Consider the following 21882-nt stretch of genomic DNA (forward strand, 5'->3'; position numbering starts at 1 on the left):
TTAATGTTGTTTTTCAATTCTATCTTGACTTAACTTTTCAAATTTTCTCAATTTTTTCAAAATAGTTTGATGAGAATTGTTGTAAGATTTTCTCAATTTCTTCAAAGTATTTGGTTCTAACAATGTCTATCAATATCAACATCGTCGTACCTTGAACAACCCCTTGCAGCTTCATATAGCGTGGTTCTGTTATATCGCCTGCAAAACATCTACATAGGTCCATAACTTTGCATTTTGGTCCCTCATTTAATTCCTCTTCTTCAGAGTCCTCCTCCATCTCAAATAGAATAAACCACTCAATTTCTAATTTTGTCAAAGATCCTTTCAAAGAGGTGGAAGTCTTTATTTGTAGGTTGATTATACACGGGATAGGATTTAGACAACTAACCACTTAACTATAAAATAGTAAGTACTAACTACCTAATCATAAAACATAAACATCATTATTTCCTATTGTTTTTCCTTTAAAAAACTAATAAAGGTTTATTCCTATTTACATCTTGATTATTCTTATCAATATAATATGATAAATTTTACTTCCAACAAACAAGCTGATTGTGTCCTCTCCGGCCAGTGTATTAGAAAATGTCTCTATTTTTAGAAGCAAAAATGAGTGATGGTTATGCAGGTTCCACAAGGAACTCCAAAAGTAACATCTTTTATAGAAGCAAATTTTGCATCTGTACGATCATAACTAAATTATATCATAATGCTCAAATTGTCATGTACACATTCCTGTATCACTTCCATCTACTACATATATATTGATGACCCATTTAAACGGATTCTATTTGATCATTCATATATGCACAAAAATTAATTAGTATTTTTGAATAGTAATAAAGATTCACTATGAAGAGGATTAACTCTATTGCAATGTTTAGTTCAGTTAAACAGTTCATTTCTATTAAAACTGTATGCGGTATTGAAATAAATACAAGTAAATCTTCCATTCTTGTGTAGTATAGTAAAAAGAATGCAACCTTTGGTGAATTTAGTGCAATCACAGTGAGCCACTAAGATTTTGACAAAAACTACACAGCTTTAATAAATTCATGGTGCTAATGTGATTTCGCCAAAGTCACTGCCAAGATTCACATTTGTTTTTTGTAACTTTTTTTTTTACTGTTTTCTCGCATGTCTTTGATAGAAAAACTTCATCCTTTTCATGGCGTCTCTGAGAGAAGATGGATCAGCAGCAAAAGTGATACGAATCCAATCTTTTAGCCCTACTGCAGTTCCTGCAAAAAAATAAAATCATTTTTGTTTAGTTAAAAAATAGTCACTGCCAAATTTGTGAGCATTTCCTAGTATTGAGTTAGGATTTATCCATAGATGAATTCATGATTATTGAAAACTTGATACTAAATAGGCATAAACATTTTGTTTTCCAAAGGATTTCACGTTAATAAGAAGGAGTTCACTTAGGCTCTGTTGATAAAAATAACTGATGAATGATAAACTGATAAGCAAAGAACACATGAGGATGACAAAATGTTTAATACGAGAAAAAAGTTATAAAAATCAAAGTGTTAAATTCTGCGACGTGTCATTAGAGAAAGATTTAAAATACTCTCTCAATAAAAAATGCACAAAATGCTAAATATATGCATGATTTGCATAATAGTACCTGGAAGAATGATAACAGATTCCTCCTTAGCAAGTTTGAAACAGAAATCAATATCGTCGCTAATATCGTCAAGATGCGAAAGTTTTAGTTCTGCCTGCATGTCATGTTAGTCAAGAATAAATAAATAAAGAGTAATTTGCTTTCATAAAGAGACATGTTCTGTTCTGTTTCTCACCATCATAGCCATTGATCCTTGTGGTTTGGAAGGGAAAGAAATGCATGGAATATCTTCCAGCTCTTGGCAACATATATCTGATGTATGCCTCAAATTGTCAATGGTTTTTCTGAAGAAAACTTCGTCTGTCTGTGTAATTATGCGAGGTACAGCCGCCTGTCCAACCAAAAAATGCTATCAATCATATGGAATGAAAATTGTTGCTGTCAAATTTTGGATGAAGTTCTTACTTATGAATAACATTTAAAGGACTACTGTATTGAGCAAGCACTATACAGAGTTGAATATTTTGTCGCTAAAATATATTTCTGATTAAATGAAAAATCTTGTTTGATATGGTGGTCTTTCAAGTGTGATAGTTGTTTATTTTTTATTCTTAGAACTATATATATATCATCATATAATAATAAATGTCTTTTCTTACTTCCTTTTCTATCTTCGGTTTTTTCTTCTTTTCATATGGTAGTTAGTGGTATCTATCAATGCATTAAGTAGATTTAAGTTCTTTCAGTTAGGTTAGAACATTATTGTTAGTGAAAGAGGACTTCACATGAATTCATTTCTGTACTTGGAGATAGAAAATTAGATAACCTGGATGAAGGTAGCAGGGCCTCCCAATAGATCAAAATACTTTTTGATTCTCTCAACTACCTGCATAACCAACATTTGGTCAGGTTTTTAACTTCAAATGAAGAACACAGATAGATTAAAAATTAAATATATTTTAGTCCCTGCAAATATACTATTTTTTCTTTTAGAAAAAAACTTCTACTTTAATCTTTGCAAATATATCATTTTTTTGTTTATGTTCCTTGTTTTTAATTTTAGTGCTTGAAATATTTGTTTATGCTGGAATTTATTCCTCTAATATGTATATTTGCAAAGACTGAAAGCAAAAAACAGTATTTTTGCAGACACAAAAAATATATTTAAACTTGGAATTTAATTATAAGCAACAAGCATATATAATTTGTCAACAAAAATGATTTCAAAAGGCACTGTATATATATGATTATCAAGTAGCAGAGAGAGAATTAACCTTTGGTTTTCTAAAAGTACCAGATGGATCATTTGTCACAAACCAACCAAGCCTCCATCCAGGTACTATCCATCTCTTAGACAAGGATCCAAGAGTTATAACAGGAACAATGGAGCCAAATACTCCCATAGGTACAAAAGGGTTATCCCCAAATGCAAGGTGACCATAAACTTCATCAGCAATCACAATTGTTCCAAGCCTTTTTGCTGTTTTTGCAATCTACAAAAATTCCACGTAAATTTATTAACTGTTCCTGTAACGGAGCTGTGTAAGCACATAGCAAACCATTCTTTCGCCTTTTGCTAAAAATTTAATCGATCCAGTTAAATTTCAAGCTGTCAAATTTTAGCAACAAACAAACAAGTTATCTGTCTTTGCTTATTTAAAGGCCATAATCCATATACTAACTACTAACCTTCTCTAAATGATGGTAAGTGTATACATTTCCACAAGGATTCCCGGGGTTTATAATCGCTAACGCGACTGTGTTCTGATCTGCAAGTGCTTCAATAGCGTCTAAATCAACCTCCCAACCTTTTCCTGGTAACAGATCATAATGCCTCACTTCAACTTGTCTAAATGCAGCACAAAGTTCATAAATTGGGAAGCCGGGTCTTGGAAGCAAGATATTTGCGCCCGGGCGAGCAAGCAGTGCAACTGAAACATCAATGGCTTGTGTGCATCCACAGGTGATAAAAACATCGTCGGATGATAGTTCATAAGGGAGGTCATCAGACAGATATTTCGCGATGGCGCTATCATCGACATCAAAAGCAACAACTTTATTTAGAATTTAGATGCAGCCCAATTTACAATTTAGAGTAAGATAGTATACTAATCAAGGTGAGATGAAGCAGTTACAAAATCTAATGCAGAAGCAAATTAAACAGGCAATACAAAGCACACATTTATGCAGTCACAAGATTGAAACAGCTTGATGGAAATCATACAGCTCAAAATACATTTTTGCGGCTACAAATTTTTTTAATAAATTGATTTTGTAAAATTAATTTTAGTTAAAAATGACTTGAATGTGTACTGTAGTTTATGTTTGAATACATTCACTTGAACAATAAATTAGAGAGTAAAAATCACATTTGCAGTAAGAAATTTACAAATTTTAATTTCAAATTTAAAATCAATTCTAGAGGCAAAATAATTTCAATTGACATCACACAAACATTTCGAAATCAATTTAATGCATCTGGAATCATTTTTAGCTCTCCCTACCATGACACAAAACACACACTAAATTAACAGTTTCAATCTTGTGACCGTAGTCGCATGCTTTCTGGACTCCAAAGAAGATGAATACTAGCAATAAGTACCGGCTTACTCTTCCAAACACCCTATTCTATTTGTTCAAATTCATATGGTCCGATCAAATTTATGCAGGACACACATAATTTAGTGAGACACATTGTTTAAAACAATGGAATCTACTACAAGCAAAAACCATAGAAACCTTTTAGCTATGTTGGAGAGTTGGATTTTGGAGAGAAAGAAAAGAGAAAACTAATTTTCCATTACTAATAAATTATTAAATGTTTCAAAATTTGATTGAATTGAAAGAGTGATTTAAATTTTATATGATCCACCCTTCCTTCCATTTCTTAAAATCTTAAATATATGTCAACACTCAACATATAGACTAAATCCTCAAAAACCTTTTCTCCTTCAAATATACCCGAACAATAGTTTATCATATTATTCATTCAATTTTTTACCAAAATATAAAACCCCCCCTCCATAGCATTGAAAATCTCAACTCCTATATTTGGAGGGGTAAATACATATATTAATATATATTTGAAAATATAATGGTGAGAAAATGGAGTAATTGGTATTAGATGTCACTGTAAAACTATTTTATACCGATAGTGCATATCCATTAAACCCTATAATCATATAACATTTCAATAACAATTTTATTTATTCTTAGAAACATTTTATAGTTTGTTTAATTTTGAAAAGAAAAACAAGTCCTCTCCTCCAAAATCTCCTTCTCAAAGAGACCCTTATATGCAGAAAGAGATAGACAGGGTAAGAGGAAACACTACTTACGTTCTTGCTTGGGGAAGACCAGGAGTTGGAGCATAACCATGAAACTTGGCAGAATGAAGTGCATCAGCAACAGCTTGTTCAGCAAACTTGGTGTTAGGAAAACAAGTAGTAAGAGTTGGGTCACCCATACCAAGAGAAATAACTCTCTTACTATCATCTTTATTCTCACCAACACTTTCCATTAAAAGGCTTAGAATACCTTTAATGGTGATTGTTGAAGTTGCTTTGCATTCATGATTCATTGTTACAATACCACTCTCCATACTCTCTTCCTAATTAGCCCTTTGTTTGTTGAGTTTGTTTGGTGCCTCTCTCTCTCTCGTATATATAAATACCGATGGGTTAATGTCATTAATTTCGAAATTCACATATTGGTTTCTTCAAGACCACACGTTACGTTGCTGTCCACCTGCATATCAAAACAAACTTTGGCAGTTTCTTATAGTTAGTTCGACTCTAATATAAACTACAAACTAATAATTGAGAATGGCAAATGGTTGTGTCAACTAGTAATTTATGAACTTCAATAACTTCTTCCAAGTTTGGATACTCAATAATGAAATAAATATTCGTCAGATTTTCCTTTTTTATCGAGAAATAAAAGATAAAATTTGCTACTTGTGAAATTCAGCCGTTTTTTATTTTTTTTGTGATAAGCGTTAATTTGAGCCGTTGTTTGTTTATTCAGTAAATATGTGGAAGGAAGATAACCATCATGGCCACGATTTCAACCGGACATTATTTATTTCATAGTTTGATAACTATTATGTGGCGACTGGCAAATTTTTGTTTTTATATACAAAATTCAGTTGACTAGAAAAAATGTTAGGGGTTGTCTTAATTTATATACAATTTAGTCGATTGCCAAATTTTATTATTACCATCCTTCTAATTAAGGCTTGTCTTTTTCAGCACTTTACCAATATTTGAGTTTTATATGGCGACGGGCAAGTGTGACAAGGTTTGATTAATTACTTAATTAATTAATTAAGAATTAACAATTAATTATTGAAAATTATTATTAAATATAAATTATGATATAATGTTATTAAATATTTATTAATTGACGAGTATGTGTTGAACTATTGTTTCGAAATGGAAGTAATGAATTGGACCATTTTATAAAAAGGTTCAACGAGAAGTCTATAGTAATGAGAGTAGTTCTGAAGTGCAATCTCTCTCAAAACCTAAAGGTATAATGCCATTCGACATTTTTATTACATAAATATGTTATAATTTTTATGTTAAATTCTAACAATTGGTACCAGAGTCTAGTATATATAGAGTGGATTTAAGATATGAAGAGTTCAAAAGCGAGATTTTTTTTAGAGTCTATAATAGTATTTTATTAAATTCTTTTAAGAAAAAATATTTTTTAAACACTTTAGAATTAAAAAAAATCATTTATTTAATTAATATAATCAATTTTATATAATATAATATTTTTCAATGGATAATTAAATCAATTCATTTAACATTTGTCGAGACAATATTAATTTTAGATTTGAAAATGATAGAATATGAAGTCTTTTAATTAAGTACTAATTTATTTTAGAAGTCTTTTTATTAAATTAAAAAAAAATTAATGATCTTTTAATCAAGTAAAAGTTATTTATTTTTGTAGGCTTAAAGCAGTTAGAATTTCTTAAATCAGACAATGAAATTGTTGAGTCGATTAATCTTATTTGTTATTGTTTAACTTGATTCATCCTTGTTAATTTAATTGACAATATAATGTAATTGAAACCGTTAGTACTGATAGTTTTGTATGATCCATGGTTGCATGCTAAAATTTCATACAAAACTTTAAAATGTATATAGTATATAGTATGAGCTGTAAAACTGTATTTTAGTTTGAGATGCGATCCATGTATAATTTTTTGAAAAAACCACAATTTGATATCTAATCTAGTAAAAATTTCAAAGTAATCATCGAATCATCAAAATAATTCTTGAAAGATACAACTTATTATCATAAAAATTCTTAAAATGTATAATTTACTATCAAAATACTTCATGAACATTATATCGACAGAGAAAAATTTACTGACATTTTGATGATTGAATGACTAATTTAGATTTTTTACTGAGTGAGACAGTAAAACAATAGTGTCTTATACTTTTAGGGGCAAAAATGGTAATTTACTTGTATATTTTTTATATTGAGGGTATTATAGTTCTTCTAATTTTTATATAGATGATATTAAAAAGACATTAATTTTAGATAATTTTTTAATGACAAATATTTATCTCGTGTATGATTTTAATAATAAATTTTAATTAAAATATTATAATTATTCTCAGTTTAATTTAGAAGATATAAAAAAAATCAAATATGTATCATTAGTTAAATTTATCTGATAAATATTTGCCATGTATTTTTTTATGTATCAATGATAAATATTTGCTTTGTAATTTTTTTATATTTATCTGTGATCAATATTTGTCCCAATTTTTTTTTATATTAGTGACAAATGTTTATCTTCTAGTATTTTATATTTATCAATAATAAATATTTATTATGTGTAGTTTGTTTTATGTTTATCAATAATAAATATTTGTCCCATATTTTTTTTACATTTTATTAGAGATAAATATTTGTTCCATATTTTTTTTATATTTATTACTAAAAAATATTTGTCCCATGCAATTTTCATATGAGTAACATATATTTTTTTGGTATTTTTATATATTTATAATGACAGGTATAAGTCGTGTTTTATTATATTAATCAGTGAAAATATATATCATGTATGTTTAATGTATCAATAGAGATTTTATCATGTGTTATTTTATATTTATTAATTATAAATATTATTTCACATTTATATATATTTAATAGTGATCAATATTGATCCCGTGTTTTATTTTATATTTATTATTGAAAAATATGTCTCTCATTTTCTTGGACAAATATTTATTCTGTGTTTTTTAATATTTTTGATGAAAAATATTTATCTAGTATATTTTTATATTTTATCGATTACAAATATTTGTCCCCTGTTTTTTATATTTATCAATGACAAACTTTTTTCCCTTGTTGTTTTTTCAATGACAAAAAAATATTATATGATTTTTTAATATTTTTAAGTGACAAATATGTGTCATGTATTTTTTTATTTATCAATTTAAAATATTTGCCCAGTGTATTTTTATATTTAAGAGTTTTAAATGTTTGTCTCTTTTTTTTTTTTTTTTTTTTTTTTATATTTATGAGGGACAAATATATGTCCTATGTTTTTTATGTATCAATAACATATAATTGTCCCATGCTTTTTTTATATTTATCGATGATAAATATTTATCCTTTTTTTTAATAAAATTTTACCTGTGACAAATATGTGTCCCATGTCTTTTATGTATCAATAACAAATATTTATTCCGTATTTTTTATAAGTGATTAACATTTATCGTGTTATTTTTATATTTATCAGTGATAAATATTTATATCTTTTTTATATCTTTGAAAAGTTGACATGATTATTGTATGATAGAGAATATAGTTGAAAGGTTGTTTAAATATTTTTTTCAAACAAAAAAATGTTGTATTGATAACTAACTCAACTATATTTTTTATCCAGTCGTATAACCTTACATGTCAATTAACTAGAAATATGAAGTAAATAAGATTTGTTGAATAATACTCTTTTATTTGTTGTGGAATATTATAATTTAAAAAAAATATTGTTATACACTTCCATATTATTGTTTTAAATTTGATAAAACAATAATTATCAAAATTGTTACTTTTAATATGGAAGTTTATGATGTTTTTTCTTATATCATTAATAATAGTAAAAATAAAGTCAAATTCTCATTGCATGTAACCTAATTATTTCTCTAGCATGTGTGACTTTAATTTTATAATGTTATATCCTAATTTTTTTTTTATATGTAGGGATTTAATTTCAATCATATGATGATAAATATTTTATATCATCGTAATCTCTCATTTATGTAAAAATTCATTTTGAGAATTTTATTTGTACTAAAAGATTAATGTAATATGAATTATTAAGTTAAAAACTTATAATCTTCTTAATTCTATTAGAGCAGTCAAATGGGTGGGTCCAATCTCACATGCTCTAGCCTGAAGGGCCTGTATACGTGAATGGATCAGTTCAATCCGACCCACTTTGATATGAGAGCGTATTTTATCAAGAATGGTCCACTCATTAATGACTATGCGGGCCAACGATCTAGTTCGACCCATTTTTTCTCGATATTTTTTATTTTAATTAATAAAAATTAAAACACAAAACACCCTCAACTGCTTACTATATTAGAGACCATAAAAATAAAATTATAATACATAGCACCACCACCATATGAAACATGGTTGCATTCAATCTTCAAAGTATGATGCTGGAGTCGGAATCGATATTGGTCAACAAACGAAAGTCACAAATAGAATTGAACTGGCGAAGGTGTTGGGCTGAAGGTTCTAGTCTTGGTCGGCGGAAGAAGCACAACATCAATGATATTTTTTTTTTGCCTTTTAACAATATACATGATCTTGGTGTTTTTAGTAAATTGAGTTTTTTCTTTCTTTCTTAGTTATGGTCGACCTATTACTTTTGATTTTGAAAACCAATTTAAAAAGACTATTTTTTAAAGTCAATAAAAAAAATGCAAAAACAAAAACTATTATTTGAGTCATAAATTTGCTCATGATAATTCTTTTTTACAAAAAAAATATAATTTTAGTTGTGGTGGGATAGCCCTTAGCCCGTTGGGCCAACCCAACCCCATTTTTAATGTGGGTTGAATGGTCCGAGTCAAAATGGCTCGTTCTTTTTTAGTCTCATTTTTTAAGGTCCCATCTGTATTAATATGTAAGTCAAACGACCCAATTCATTTGGGTCAACTCATTTTGACAATTCTAAATTTTATATGCAAAAAATGTGATTAACTATAAAACTTAAGTCTTGATAAAATTTGCCATTGATAAATTATGTATATAATGAGTTTCATATTGTCTTAATAATTCTGCTATATTCTATTATGTGCAAAATATTTGATTGAATATATGAAACTCTATTAATAATAAATTATATAACAACTTATCTTGGTAATTTTGCCCTAAAAATAGTATCACATTTATAAATATGATATCGATAGAGTATTTTGCATACTAGAGAGATCTAACGAGAATCTAACCTTGTTTATATATGTGGAACTAATGGGAGTTGGTACACAATTATTTATAATTATAACATCTTATTGTGATAAATTTTCACTAGAAAATTAATATATCACTTTTAAATATTATATCATTATAGAGTAATTTTAAACTAGTGCTCTTAATAAGAATATGAATCTTGTTATATATGTAAAAATATATAGAATTGCATATATATTTTGTAAGGTCACAAATATACAAGCACAAATATAATGTTAATACTCATATCAAGTAAGAAATCGTCTTATTATGGTACTTATATACATAATATGCTTAAACTTAAGTGAATATTCTCCGACCTTTATGAAACTTAAAAATTTATTGGCCAAACCACTAACCAAATATTTATATACACAGCGTATTGTAACTCATATTGATTTAAGTATTTTAGTATTTTGGGTCAATAGGAGTTTATTAGTATTTTCAAATGCTTAGTCATTCTAAAAAAGAAAATCGTCATTTGTATATAAAATATAAGTATTTGACATATATGATTTGTTTTTTTTATCTGATAGAACTTCTATAGTGTTAAAGCTTATTTCTCTTTAGTTGATAAATGTTATAATCATAAATGATATTCTAGTCTTAAAATTTCTATTCATTTAGTAATTGCTTATTTTCATCCAATTACAAAATTGTTAGATTAATTGTTTAATTAATTACTTATAGATTGACAATAATTAATTATTGATAATTATTATTAAATTATGGTATATTGTTATTAAGCCTTTATTAATTGATGACTATGTGTTGTGATATTAATTTTGAATGGACCGAAAAGAGTTGAAAGTCCAATATGACATTTCTACCTCAAACTTTTACTTATTTAATTGTTATCTTGAAAATCCTACACGGTAATGAGAATAGTTCACATCTCATACTTATCCTGTCAAGTGTGGGATTTATCTTGAATTCTAGATGTATGTCATTAGATATATTTATTATTACGTAGATATGTTATAATTTGTATATAATACTTATTCTATCAAGTGTGGGGTCTATCTTGAATTCTAAATATATGTCATTAGATATATTTATTATTATGTAGATATGTTATAATTTGTATATAACACTGTCAAATTTCAAAAGAAGAGAGATAAAGTTATAAAAAAACATTTCACTATATTTAACAATAAAATCATATTATTCATTTTTACTCAATATTTTATTATTTATCGAGTTTTAAAATATTATTTTTATCACCATTAACCCTTGGAGTTTTATATGGCAACTAGCAATGGTGACTCAGAAATAAAGTAAGTTATAAAACTAAAACATTTCACCATAATTTACAATATCATATTATTTATTTATTTTACTTAATATTATATAATTTATAAATTTGTAAAATATTGTTAAAGGACACTCAAAATAGACCCTCCAAAGGCTTGTCTCTTTATTACTTTACTAACCCTTCGAATTTTATATGGCCACTTGTAATGGTAAGTATTGTTTATTTTACTAGATAAAGTAGTGTTTATTTTACTAGATAAAGTATTACATTTTATGTTGTTTTATAATAGACGATAAATGCGAGTTTTAGATTTAAATATGTTCGACCTAATAATATGAGTATTTGTCAAATGAATTATAATTTAAGTATCAATTTCTCCATTTTTACTATAAATGCATATTATATTTTTAGGTTTTTAAAAATTGGTAAAATCATAAAGTAATGTATGGTTAAATATGGACAACTTTTAAATTTTTAATATATAATTATTAAATTTATTTTTGCAAAACAGTTTTTTGTATGAAAAAGTTAGAGTGAGAAAAAAATGTTCCTGTCTAAGATACATAAAACTTTAGAGCTCGCTTAGCCCTTGTAAAGAGACACAAAAATGTTATATAACGATTGATCTTAGTTCTACATAATTAAATGATATAGTATGCTTTCGAACAATGTTTTTAAACTCACAGAGTCACACCTATCATCACTTCAGTCGAGACATCAGGTCAATATTTATTTGTCGAACAAGTGAATATTTGCTAATTTACACCCGATTGATTTTTATTTGGTGTAAATTAATTGATTGGTGTAAATTAATAATGTACACTTTTTGTTTTGACTAAAAAATCAAAAGTAATATTTTTAAAGAACAACATACTCGCTCCAGTTTCTAAATAATTTATCCATTCACACATATTTATGTGTCTCAAAATAATTAACTCTTTTAATTTTCAATGTACTACTTTTTAATTGTATCATTTAATTAACATTATTTATATTATTTCCAAAACAATATTTTATTATGCATTTAGGATATTGATAATACATCAATACCTAACAAAGGTAATTTAATAAAAATAATATTCTCTATTTTATTTTGATATTTTTTTAATGTGTGAAATGATTAAATAACTTATTAATTTTGAGTTTGGTGTAGTAAATGAATAGGTATTAAAGTAATTTAAACTTTTTTCGCTCTCCTTAGTGTTCAATCAATCAATAGGTCAAACTTTTTCCTCTTTTTTTTTTTTTTTTGGTTAAGAAAAGTTTCCCCTCTAATGACCGCTATTTCAATCATTTTGTTTAGTTTTTTTTTTTCACAAACTAATTACAAAGATAATTTGATAAAAATAATTTTCTCTATTTTATTTTGACACTTTTTTTAATATGTGTGAAATGATTAAATAACTTAATAATTTTGAATTTGATGGAGTAAATGAATAGGTATTAAAGTAATTTAAACTTTTTTGGCGCTGTCCTTATTGTTCAATCAATCAATCGCCTGCATAGGTCAAACTTTTCCCTCTTTTTTTTTGGTATATAAAAATTTCCCCTCTAATAACCGCTATTTCAATCATTTTGCTTAGTTTTTTTCACAAACTATTTGTTCAGATTTGTAACATTATAGTTCAAAAGTGACTGCTCAATTTTTTCCTCTAATTACAATACAACTTAATAGAAGGAGAAAACACATAAAAACAAATAAAAGGTACACAAGGTGGTTTTTATTTTATATTAAATTATCTGCAAAAAATATATAAAGATAAAAACTAGAGATAACTTTCTGCTTCTAATTCTAAAAAAAGGATTAGTATGTTAGAACCAAATCGGTTTGAAGAACTATGACCCTTACTTGTATTGATGATAACAAAATCAATTTGTGGGAACAATTAAAAGCATTAATATTTTGATCAAGTGTGCAATTTCTAGATCAAGAGAATTTTGTAGGATCTTATGATGTATCCTCTGATGATTGGACCAAGATAAAGGAACACCAAGACTCCACTTCTACTCAGTTTCTTTAGTATGACAAACACACTCTGAAATACGCCTCTAGTGACTCCGGTAATACAAGTTATGCTATGTTTCATCTACCTCTGATGACTACAACAAGTGTTTGTTCGTCTGTCACTGATGAAAGCACCAAGCATCTGATCGTCTGCCTCTTATAATCACATCAAACAACTGATGGTCTAACTCTTTTTTATAATGTATGCTTTCATTAAACTCAACACTATGATGAAAGTTAACGCATCCTTTGATGAACATCCTAAAATCCGTTACTTGTCAGAAGGTTTATTAGGCATGCTCTGATCCTCATATCCTCTATCTTCATACCATGATACATTGAATGATTTACAAGGATTCATTTGGAAAGTTTTCTATGAACAATCAATCTCAAAAGATTTGATACAAAACTTCATAATATATGTTGATTTCTTGCAACCAGGACAACAATCAGAAACCCTAAACGATCTCTATAAAAGGACATGTATTCCTCACTCTATAATCTTCTATATCTCTCACGATCCTAAACTCTAAGACATGGTCAAAGATGGCTCTGAGGCTACAAAAGATGATGCTGGTGTTGAATTATTAATAAAGGATCTCGACACTAAACAAAAGAAACAATACAAAATGCATCATAAAGCTAAAACCTTCATGATGAATGTTATCACCTTCAAAGAATTTGAAAAATGTAGTGACAAAGGGTATCTTTTATGCTCTGGTTCTCAACTATGAAGGAAATAAGTAGGTACAGGAAGCCAAAGCAAATCTAGTTGTTAGAAAGTATAATCACGTTCAGATGGAAAAAGATGAGCCGAAAAGAATTTAAAGTCCTTGGCCCTCAAGTCCCAAGGAAAGAAAACAATTGCTAAGGCTCTATAAGCTAATGAAGACTTAGAGGAAAACAAATTGGACAGTCTGAATGAAGACTCATATGACAAAGAGTTGTCATTTATCTCAAGAAAAATCTAGCACATGTGAAACAATAGAAAGAAATTTTTTTCAAAAAGATATTTTAGACAGTCCTAGAATAGTAGAGAAGGAAATGAAAAAAGGGACAAGAAAATACTTATTTGGTATGAGTGCAAAGAACCAGGTCATTTCAAATCAAAATGTGCTAAACTCGAGAAAGGAAAATCCCAAAGGAAATACTTTAAAACAACGAAGAAAGGTCTTTTAGCTACTTGGGATGACTTAAATGAATCATCTGATGAAGATGAAGAGCATGCAACCATGGCTGTAAATGCATATACTCACTCTAACTATGACAATAAATATGTTGATGAATAGATTGAAGTATTATATGACCTTTCTCCTAATGAGTTTCTCAACAAAAATTACAAGATTTCTTTAAAACTTAGGTCTCTTAGAAAAGCTCACATCTTAACAAATAAATGTAGTTCCATTGAAAAGGAGTTTGAAAATTTTAAAAGGGAAAATCTAATAATGAAAGAAAACGTTTCAAAAACTTCAAAAGATAGAGTATGCAATTTTGTTATGTACGAAATAGATTTTCAAGAATTTCTTACAAACGACATAGATAGAAGCAAACAAACTTCTATACTCTATAATACTAGTAGAAACAACAAATATGGCATTGGTTTTGAAGAACCGAAAGAAAATCCTAGATCTAACCTATCTGATACTACTTGTGTATATTGCCTAAAGAAAGATTACAATAATAGAAATTGTCCTATGCAAAAAACATGGAAAGACAAGACAACTTTCAAAACTAACAAATCAGGACCCAACTAAATTTGGGTACCTAAGAATAAAATAATATATCTTGCAGATATCTTTAGCAACAAAGTTAAAACACCAACCATGACATGTGGGCAGTGGATGCTCACGACACATGATGGAAGAAAAGTCTATGTTCCAAGACCTGACCCTCAATAACGGAGGAATCGTAGGTTTTAGAGGTGATCAAAAGGGTAAGATAATTGGGTACGACGCAATAGGTAATGGTTCTCGCTCCTCTATTAAAAATGTTTTACTTATAAAAGGACTAGTGTATAACCTATTGAGCATAAGCCAATTAAGCGACAATGATTATGATGTTGTCTTCAATTAAAAGTCATAGAAGGCAATAAGTCAAATAGATGGATCCATACTATTTTATGACCAAAGGAAAAACAACATTTACAAAATAAACTTATCTTACTTGAATATCCAAGTAGTAAATTGTCTTATGTCTGTAAGTGAGGAATAACTGGTTTGACACAAAAGATTAGGACATGCCAATTTGAGGTTAATCTTCAAATTGAAAATACCTAATTTAATTAGAGGCTTGCCACATCTTAAGTACAAATCAAATGTTCTTTTAGAGGCATGTTAGAAAGGGAAACAAACAAAATCTTATTTTTCTTATAAAAACATTGTTTCTACTTTGAAACCACTTGAAATTTTACATCATGATTTATTTGGCCCGGTAAAGGCTACTTTTATTAGTGGTAAAAAGTATGGACTCGTTACTGTTGATGACTATTCCAGATGGAGATGGGTAAAGTTTCTAAAACACAAGGATGAGTCACATAAGGTTTTGACTACCTTCTGCAAACAAGTGAAAAATGAAAAATGTTTTGTACAACAATGATTCATAGTGATCATGAAGGTGAATTTGAAAATAAACTTTTTGAAAATTTCTGTGAAGAGAATGAAATTTCATATATTTTTTTCTCTCCTAGAAAACCTCAACAAAACGATGTTGTAGAAAGAAAAAACAGACCTCTTCATGAAATGGCACACGCCATGATTCACGAAATGAATATTGTCAATCACTTTTGGGCAGAAGCAATGAAGACTGCATGTTATATTCATAACAAAATTTATAGAAACGTCTATGTTTGGACTACTATCTGAAACTAAACCTACAACTATAGAAAAAGCCTTATTAGATGATGAATGGATATTGGCTATGCTAGAAATTTAAAAGAAATGATGTATGGGATCTCGTCACCAAGCCTAAATAAAAGAAGTAAATATGAACCAAGTGGGGTTTCAGAAACAATCTGAATGAAAAATGTGAAATGTTTAGGAACAAAGCTAGACTTGTAGCCCAATGATACAATCACCAGGAAGGTATTGATTACACTGAAACTGTTCTCCCTGTGGCAAGGTTAGAGGTTATCAGACTTCTACTTTCTTTTGATGTATTTAATAAAATTACTCTATATCAAATAGATGTGAAAAATACTTTCTTCAATGGTTACATAAATGAATAAGTGTATGTCAAACAACCTCTTGGCTTTGAGGATAATGAATTTCCAAACTATGTTTTCAAACTAGAGAAATCTCTATACGGTCTAAAATAGGCTCCAAGAACTTGGTATGATAGACTAAACAACTTTTTATTAAACAACGATTTTGAAATATGTTAGGTTGAAATTATTTTATTTAGAAAATCATCTAAGAATGACCTTCTCATTGTCCAAATATATGTTGATGATATTATTTTTGGTTCTACTAACGACAAGCTCTGCCAAAAGTTTTTTAAACTAATACATAATGAATTTGAGATGAGCATGATGGGAGAATTAACATTCTTTCTTGGAATTCAAATTCAACAGACCAAATACATAAGAGAATTGCTTAAGAATTTTAAAATGGATGATTGTAAGTCCATGTTTACACCTATGCACCCAACTTATTCTCTTGACAAAGATGAGTCACATAAAAAGGTAGATCAAAGGTATATAGAGGAATGATAGGTTATCTTCTTTACTTAACTTTATGTAGACTTGATATTATGTTTAATGTGTATGTGTGTGCACCGTATTTTAGCATGACCCTAAAGAATCCCACTTAACAGCTGTTAAGAGAATATTTATATATTTGAAAGGCACTGCTAACGTTGGTTTGTGTTATGAGCCATCCTTTGAGTACTGGTTAGTAGGTTTTTGTGATGCTGAATATGCTAGAGATAAGCTAGAAAGGGAGAGCGCAAGTGGAAATTGTACATTCCTTTTTTAGAATCTAATCTCATAATCAAGCAAAAAACAATGGACTATTGCTCTGCTTACAATAAAAGCATAGTATATCTCATCAGCTAGTTGTAGCACTTAACTTCTGCGGATGAAACATCAACTAGAAGATTTTAAAATTTATGAGAGTATCATTCATATCTTTTGTGATAATACTTTAGCTATATGTTTAACCAAAAACCCTATTTTAAATTCAAGAGCAAAACATATAGAGATTAAACATCATTTCATAAGGGATTATGTCCAAAAGGGTATTTTAGACATTAAATTTGTTGACAATGATCATTAATTGACTGATATTTTCACAAAACCCCCTACTGAGGACATATTCAGTTTTATAAAGAAACATCAAAATATTTTATTTATAAAAGAATGATATTGAATCCTCCATATGTTTGCCTCTGGTATAACTGAGTGAATGATTAAATGTATGTATGCTCTAATTTTGATGACATTCAATTTATGGGTGCCTCTATTTAATCTAAATTCAATTAATCTTGAATATGAATAGTTTGTTTTAAGTTGTGATACTCTAACAGGTGTTATCCATGTGTGCGTATTAGTAATGGGTTAGAAGCTCAATCGTTTTTGGCTCTCAAAATCATTTACCAGTCACATCTCCCACACTTTCTTTTCTTTTCAAAACGTTAAACTTCCCTAGTTCTCCTTGAATCTCTCATTCTTTAATGGTTTTGAGTTCTTCCTCAATCCCATTAAACAGAAATGTCTCCTATGTTTCTACCATATAGTGTAATCTAACTAGTTAGAGATTCTTCATGAACTAAAGTGCATTCTTAAATGGTTTCTTAAATGAGGAAATATATGCTCATCAACCTCCCGACTTTGTAAACAAGAAGAAGCCTAACCCTATTTTTAAACTATCAAAAGCTCTTTATGGATTTAAGCAAGCTCCTCGAGCTTGGTATGAGAGGTTAAGCTCATTCCAAAAAAGAAAATGGTTTTTCAAGAGGACATATTAACACTACACTTTTTTAAGAAAAATCTTAAAGATGATTTCAAATATATGTTGATGACATTATCTTTGGATCTACAAATGAAAAGATGTATGATGATTTCTATAACCTCATGCAAAGTGAATTTGAGATGAGTATGATGGGAGAATTAAGATTTTTTTCTTAGATTACAAATAAAACAATTGAGAAATGACATCTTTATTTTTCAAGAAAAATATATAAAAGATCTTCTTAAAAAATATAAAATGAATGAAGCCAAAGTAATGGCTACTCCCATGCATCCATCCTCAATTTTATACAAGGATGATGAAGGAAAACCCCTATAAGAAAAAGAATTTAGGGTAATGGTTGGATCACTATTCTACTTGACAACCAACAGACCCAAAATAATATTTGCAGTTGGTCTGTGTACTATATTTCAATCATCACCTAAAGAATCTCATCTTCCAGCTGTAAAAAGAATTTTTAGGTATCTTGTTGATAATAATAATCTTGGCCTTGATGATACAAGAATCACAAGAAATGGGGGGGGGGTTGAATTGTGATTACAATTTTAATTCTTTTTTGCGTGGCCAAACTAGAGTAAAGATATTTGAACAAACATCTAAAAGCATAATGTAAAGAACACAATGATTTATACTAGTTCACCACCAACATTGTAGCTACGTCCAGTCCCTTCCACCTGAAGGAGTTAATCCACTAAATCACCATTGAATTTGAACTTACACTTGAACACATTCCTAGTCACAATGACTTGTGTTTAATTTTCCCACCTCCAGCTTAGTACTATGAAGTTGTTGAGGAAATGCAGCCACTATCGGACTAGGTTACAACGTTATATTAGTGTCTTCTCGTCTTCCAGCTTAGTACCGTCAAATCGTTGAGGAAAATAGCCACTATCGGGCTTCATTTCAAAGGGGATAACTTTAGGTTTTTTGAATATCTCTTCTCAAAAGGATATTTACAAGTATTATAAGAAATTCAACACTTCGAATAAAGTAATTACATAGAGTGGTTGTACTATAGTAGTTGTTATGCGTATTGTTGTTGTTGTTGTTTTTATTTTATTTTATTTTTATCATGGAGCCAACACGTCCTTATATAGATCTTTTTAGGGTTTTTGGCCTTTGACACGATTGCACAAAATCAACTTTATTTCATGAAGTTTCCATTGCAAGTCTCTGTAAATTCATATCCGTATCATATATTATGTGTATCTTGACATGAAAGCGGAAAATAGCAGATGATGCGCTAAACATACGTAACCAAAGCATGTCTCATAGATCATCATTAGACATAATATATTTAGGGTGATTAGTAGAGGATGCGCACAACTTTGTCTTCTAGGAGCAATGACTTTAGATCATTGACTATCATCAAAGCATATGACTTCTTAAGAGCGTTGACTTCTTAAGAGCATTGACTTCTTAAGAGCATTGACTTTCATCAGATCGTACAACCTAAATCAGAGTCAGACGATCAGATGCTTGAAGTGGTTATGTGATTATCAAAGGAAAAGATCACTTGCTTGTAAAGCTTATCAGAGACAAACATACACTTGCTTTGTCATTCTTATCAGAGGCATACGAACATAACATAGTTGTGTTCAACAAAGGCAACTGAAACATTGCTTGCAATGCCAGAGTCAACCAACATAGAGTGTCGCTCGCGTCACTAGAGTCGCATGTTAGAGCACTTGCATTACACTTATAAAAATAGAGTGAAGCGAAGTCATGTTGTTCTTTTGTCTTGCTCTGATCAACAGAGGATATAACCGATCACCAGATGATATAGCACACTATCCTACAAAAGCACTTGCTCTAAGAACTGCACATTATCCTACAAAATCACTTGCTATAAGAACTGCACACTTAATTAAAGTATTAGTGCATTTAATTGTTCTCACAAAAAGATTTTGTTATCATAAAAACAAGTACGTTTTTGGTTCTTCAAATCAACTTGGTTCCAACAATCTTCTCCTTTTTAATGATGCCAACATCCATTTTTGTGAATTTTTTTTATATTAAATAAAGCATTTCAACAAAGTTATTATGCATGCATTTTTAGTCTTTGTCGTAACACCGACATATATTTTTGAATGATTTATTCATATACATATTTACAACACTGTAAAAAGTTTCTCCACAAAAAAATGAGCTCAAAATTCAATTTCTAAATCTTTATTTTAATGGTTTTTATTTAAATATATGACATTTAAAAAAATTCAAATTTTAATTCATCCAAAGTTAAAAAATTCTAAATTTGTGTGAATGAAGTTTTAATAATGTTCTTAATATGCTTACAAAATATCATTCAAAAATTTAAAAGTTAAAGGATGTTTCGTAAGACTAAAATATCTTATAGAATATAGTTTTATAAGAACAATTTTTTTTTTTTTTTTTTGTCAAAAACTAATAACAAAATTTTAAAATTTTATAAAAACTAAAATCTTATTTAGCGCTAATTTATATATATTTTTTATTATAATAATCATCATCAAACATATCTTGAAGAGATTAGTGTAAGATCCTAGGAATAACTTGATTAGTCGTACTTTAAACCCAGACGACAGTTTTATTAAGTGATTGCTACATGCATGCGTCTCTTTAGAATAACAAGACATTTATCAATTGGCTTCGTTTTAATTCGAGGTTCTTACTGACATATCTTTTTATGACACTGATTAAGGAATTCAAGTATTGTAATTTAATGTTAAAAAATATAATTTTAGACTTTTTAAAGGTTGAATACTCCATTTTAAAATAATCTTTTAAGATATAATTTTGCATTTAACTCCATAACATATACTACTAGAGCACTTATTAATATTTAATTTTTTATAAGTAAATTTATTGAGACGAGTACAAAGGAAATTCGAAACTCATTAAAAACTGTCAAGTTTATACACTTTGAAGTCATAATGAGTTAAACCACTAATATGAGAAAACAAATTTTTATTCCTATCTTCTCTACAAATAAAGTAAGACCAAGACAATGTTTTAACGTTTCATATAATTTTAAGCGACTAGTCCTACATTTTATACTAAAGATGAAGTGTACATGACACATCAATTTGATTGATAATCATACATGATAATGGTATGATGAACATCGCTTTGTTTGTAACTTGTCAACATCAGGCACATATGAGAAATAGGACGATGAATCATCAAACTTATCATTCCAAGGTTTAATAAATAAACTTTTTATAAGTAATTTCTAATTTTTGGTTCACTTTGCGTGTCGGAACAGAACGACAAATTCTACAGAGTTCCACTAGAAGTATGGGACAGCTGCCAAACAAATGATAATAATAAATAATTGAGGATTTATAAGGTATATTAAGAATTAACATATTTTGATAATATCAAATTAAATTATTAATAATTGAATGATATGTTATTTGTAAATGAGTTTGATGATATTTTAAATTTAACACAATTAAATTTTTAAATTTTATCTTTTAGATTTAATTTAAAATGATTAAAGTAACTAAAATATCACTAGAAGGGAGATTGAATAATAGTATTCCTTTTTTTTCCTTGTTAAATGAGTATACTGCGTATAAGGATAATATATCAATATTAGATGAGAGTT

General features: G+C 28.4%; 1 protein-coding gene across 1 annotated transcript; it reads right to left on the reverse strand.

The window, feature by feature from the left end:
* Positions 1-846: 846 nt before the first annotated feature.
* Positions 847-5341, reverse strand: LOC101501656 (probable aminotransferase TAT2). The gene is made up of 7 exons (XM_004511195.4): positions 4909-5341; positions 3260-3599; positions 2845-3063; positions 2397-2456; positions 1806-1961; positions 1631-1724; positions 847-1241 (listed from the first exon to the last, which is right to left on the reverse strand). Exons 1-7 carry the CDS (start codon positions 5169-5171, stop codon positions 1123-1125), a joined length of 1251 nt encoding a protein of 416 aa, XP_004511252.1. The 5' UTR covers positions 5172-5341; the 3' UTR covers positions 847-1122.
* Positions 5342-21882: the final 16541 nt, after the last annotated feature.

Source organism: Cicer arietinum, chromosome 7, assembly GCF_000331145.2.
Source record: "Cicer arietinum cultivar CDC Frontier isolate Library 1 chromosome 7, Cicar.CDCFrontier_v2.0, whole genome shotgun sequence".
Classification (NCBI taxonomy): domain Eukaryota; kingdom Viridiplantae; phylum Streptophyta; class Magnoliopsida; order Fabales; family Fabaceae; genus Cicer; species Cicer arietinum.

Bases quoted from the DNA above. Each gene is read 5' to 3' on its own strand.
- LOC101501656 (XM_004511195.4), bottom strand. From the start codon at position 5,171: ATGGAGAGTGGTATTGTAACAATGAATCATGAATGCAAAGCAACTTCA. The intron at 1,962-2,396 runs GTTATCTAATTT...TTGGTTGGACAG, and splicing joins GCCCTGCTACCTTCATCCAG to GCGGCTGTACCTCGCATAAT. The intron at 1,725-1,805 runs GTGAGAAACAGA...CATGACATGCAG, and splicing joins AAGGATCAATGGCTATGATG to GCAGAACTAAAACTTTCGCA.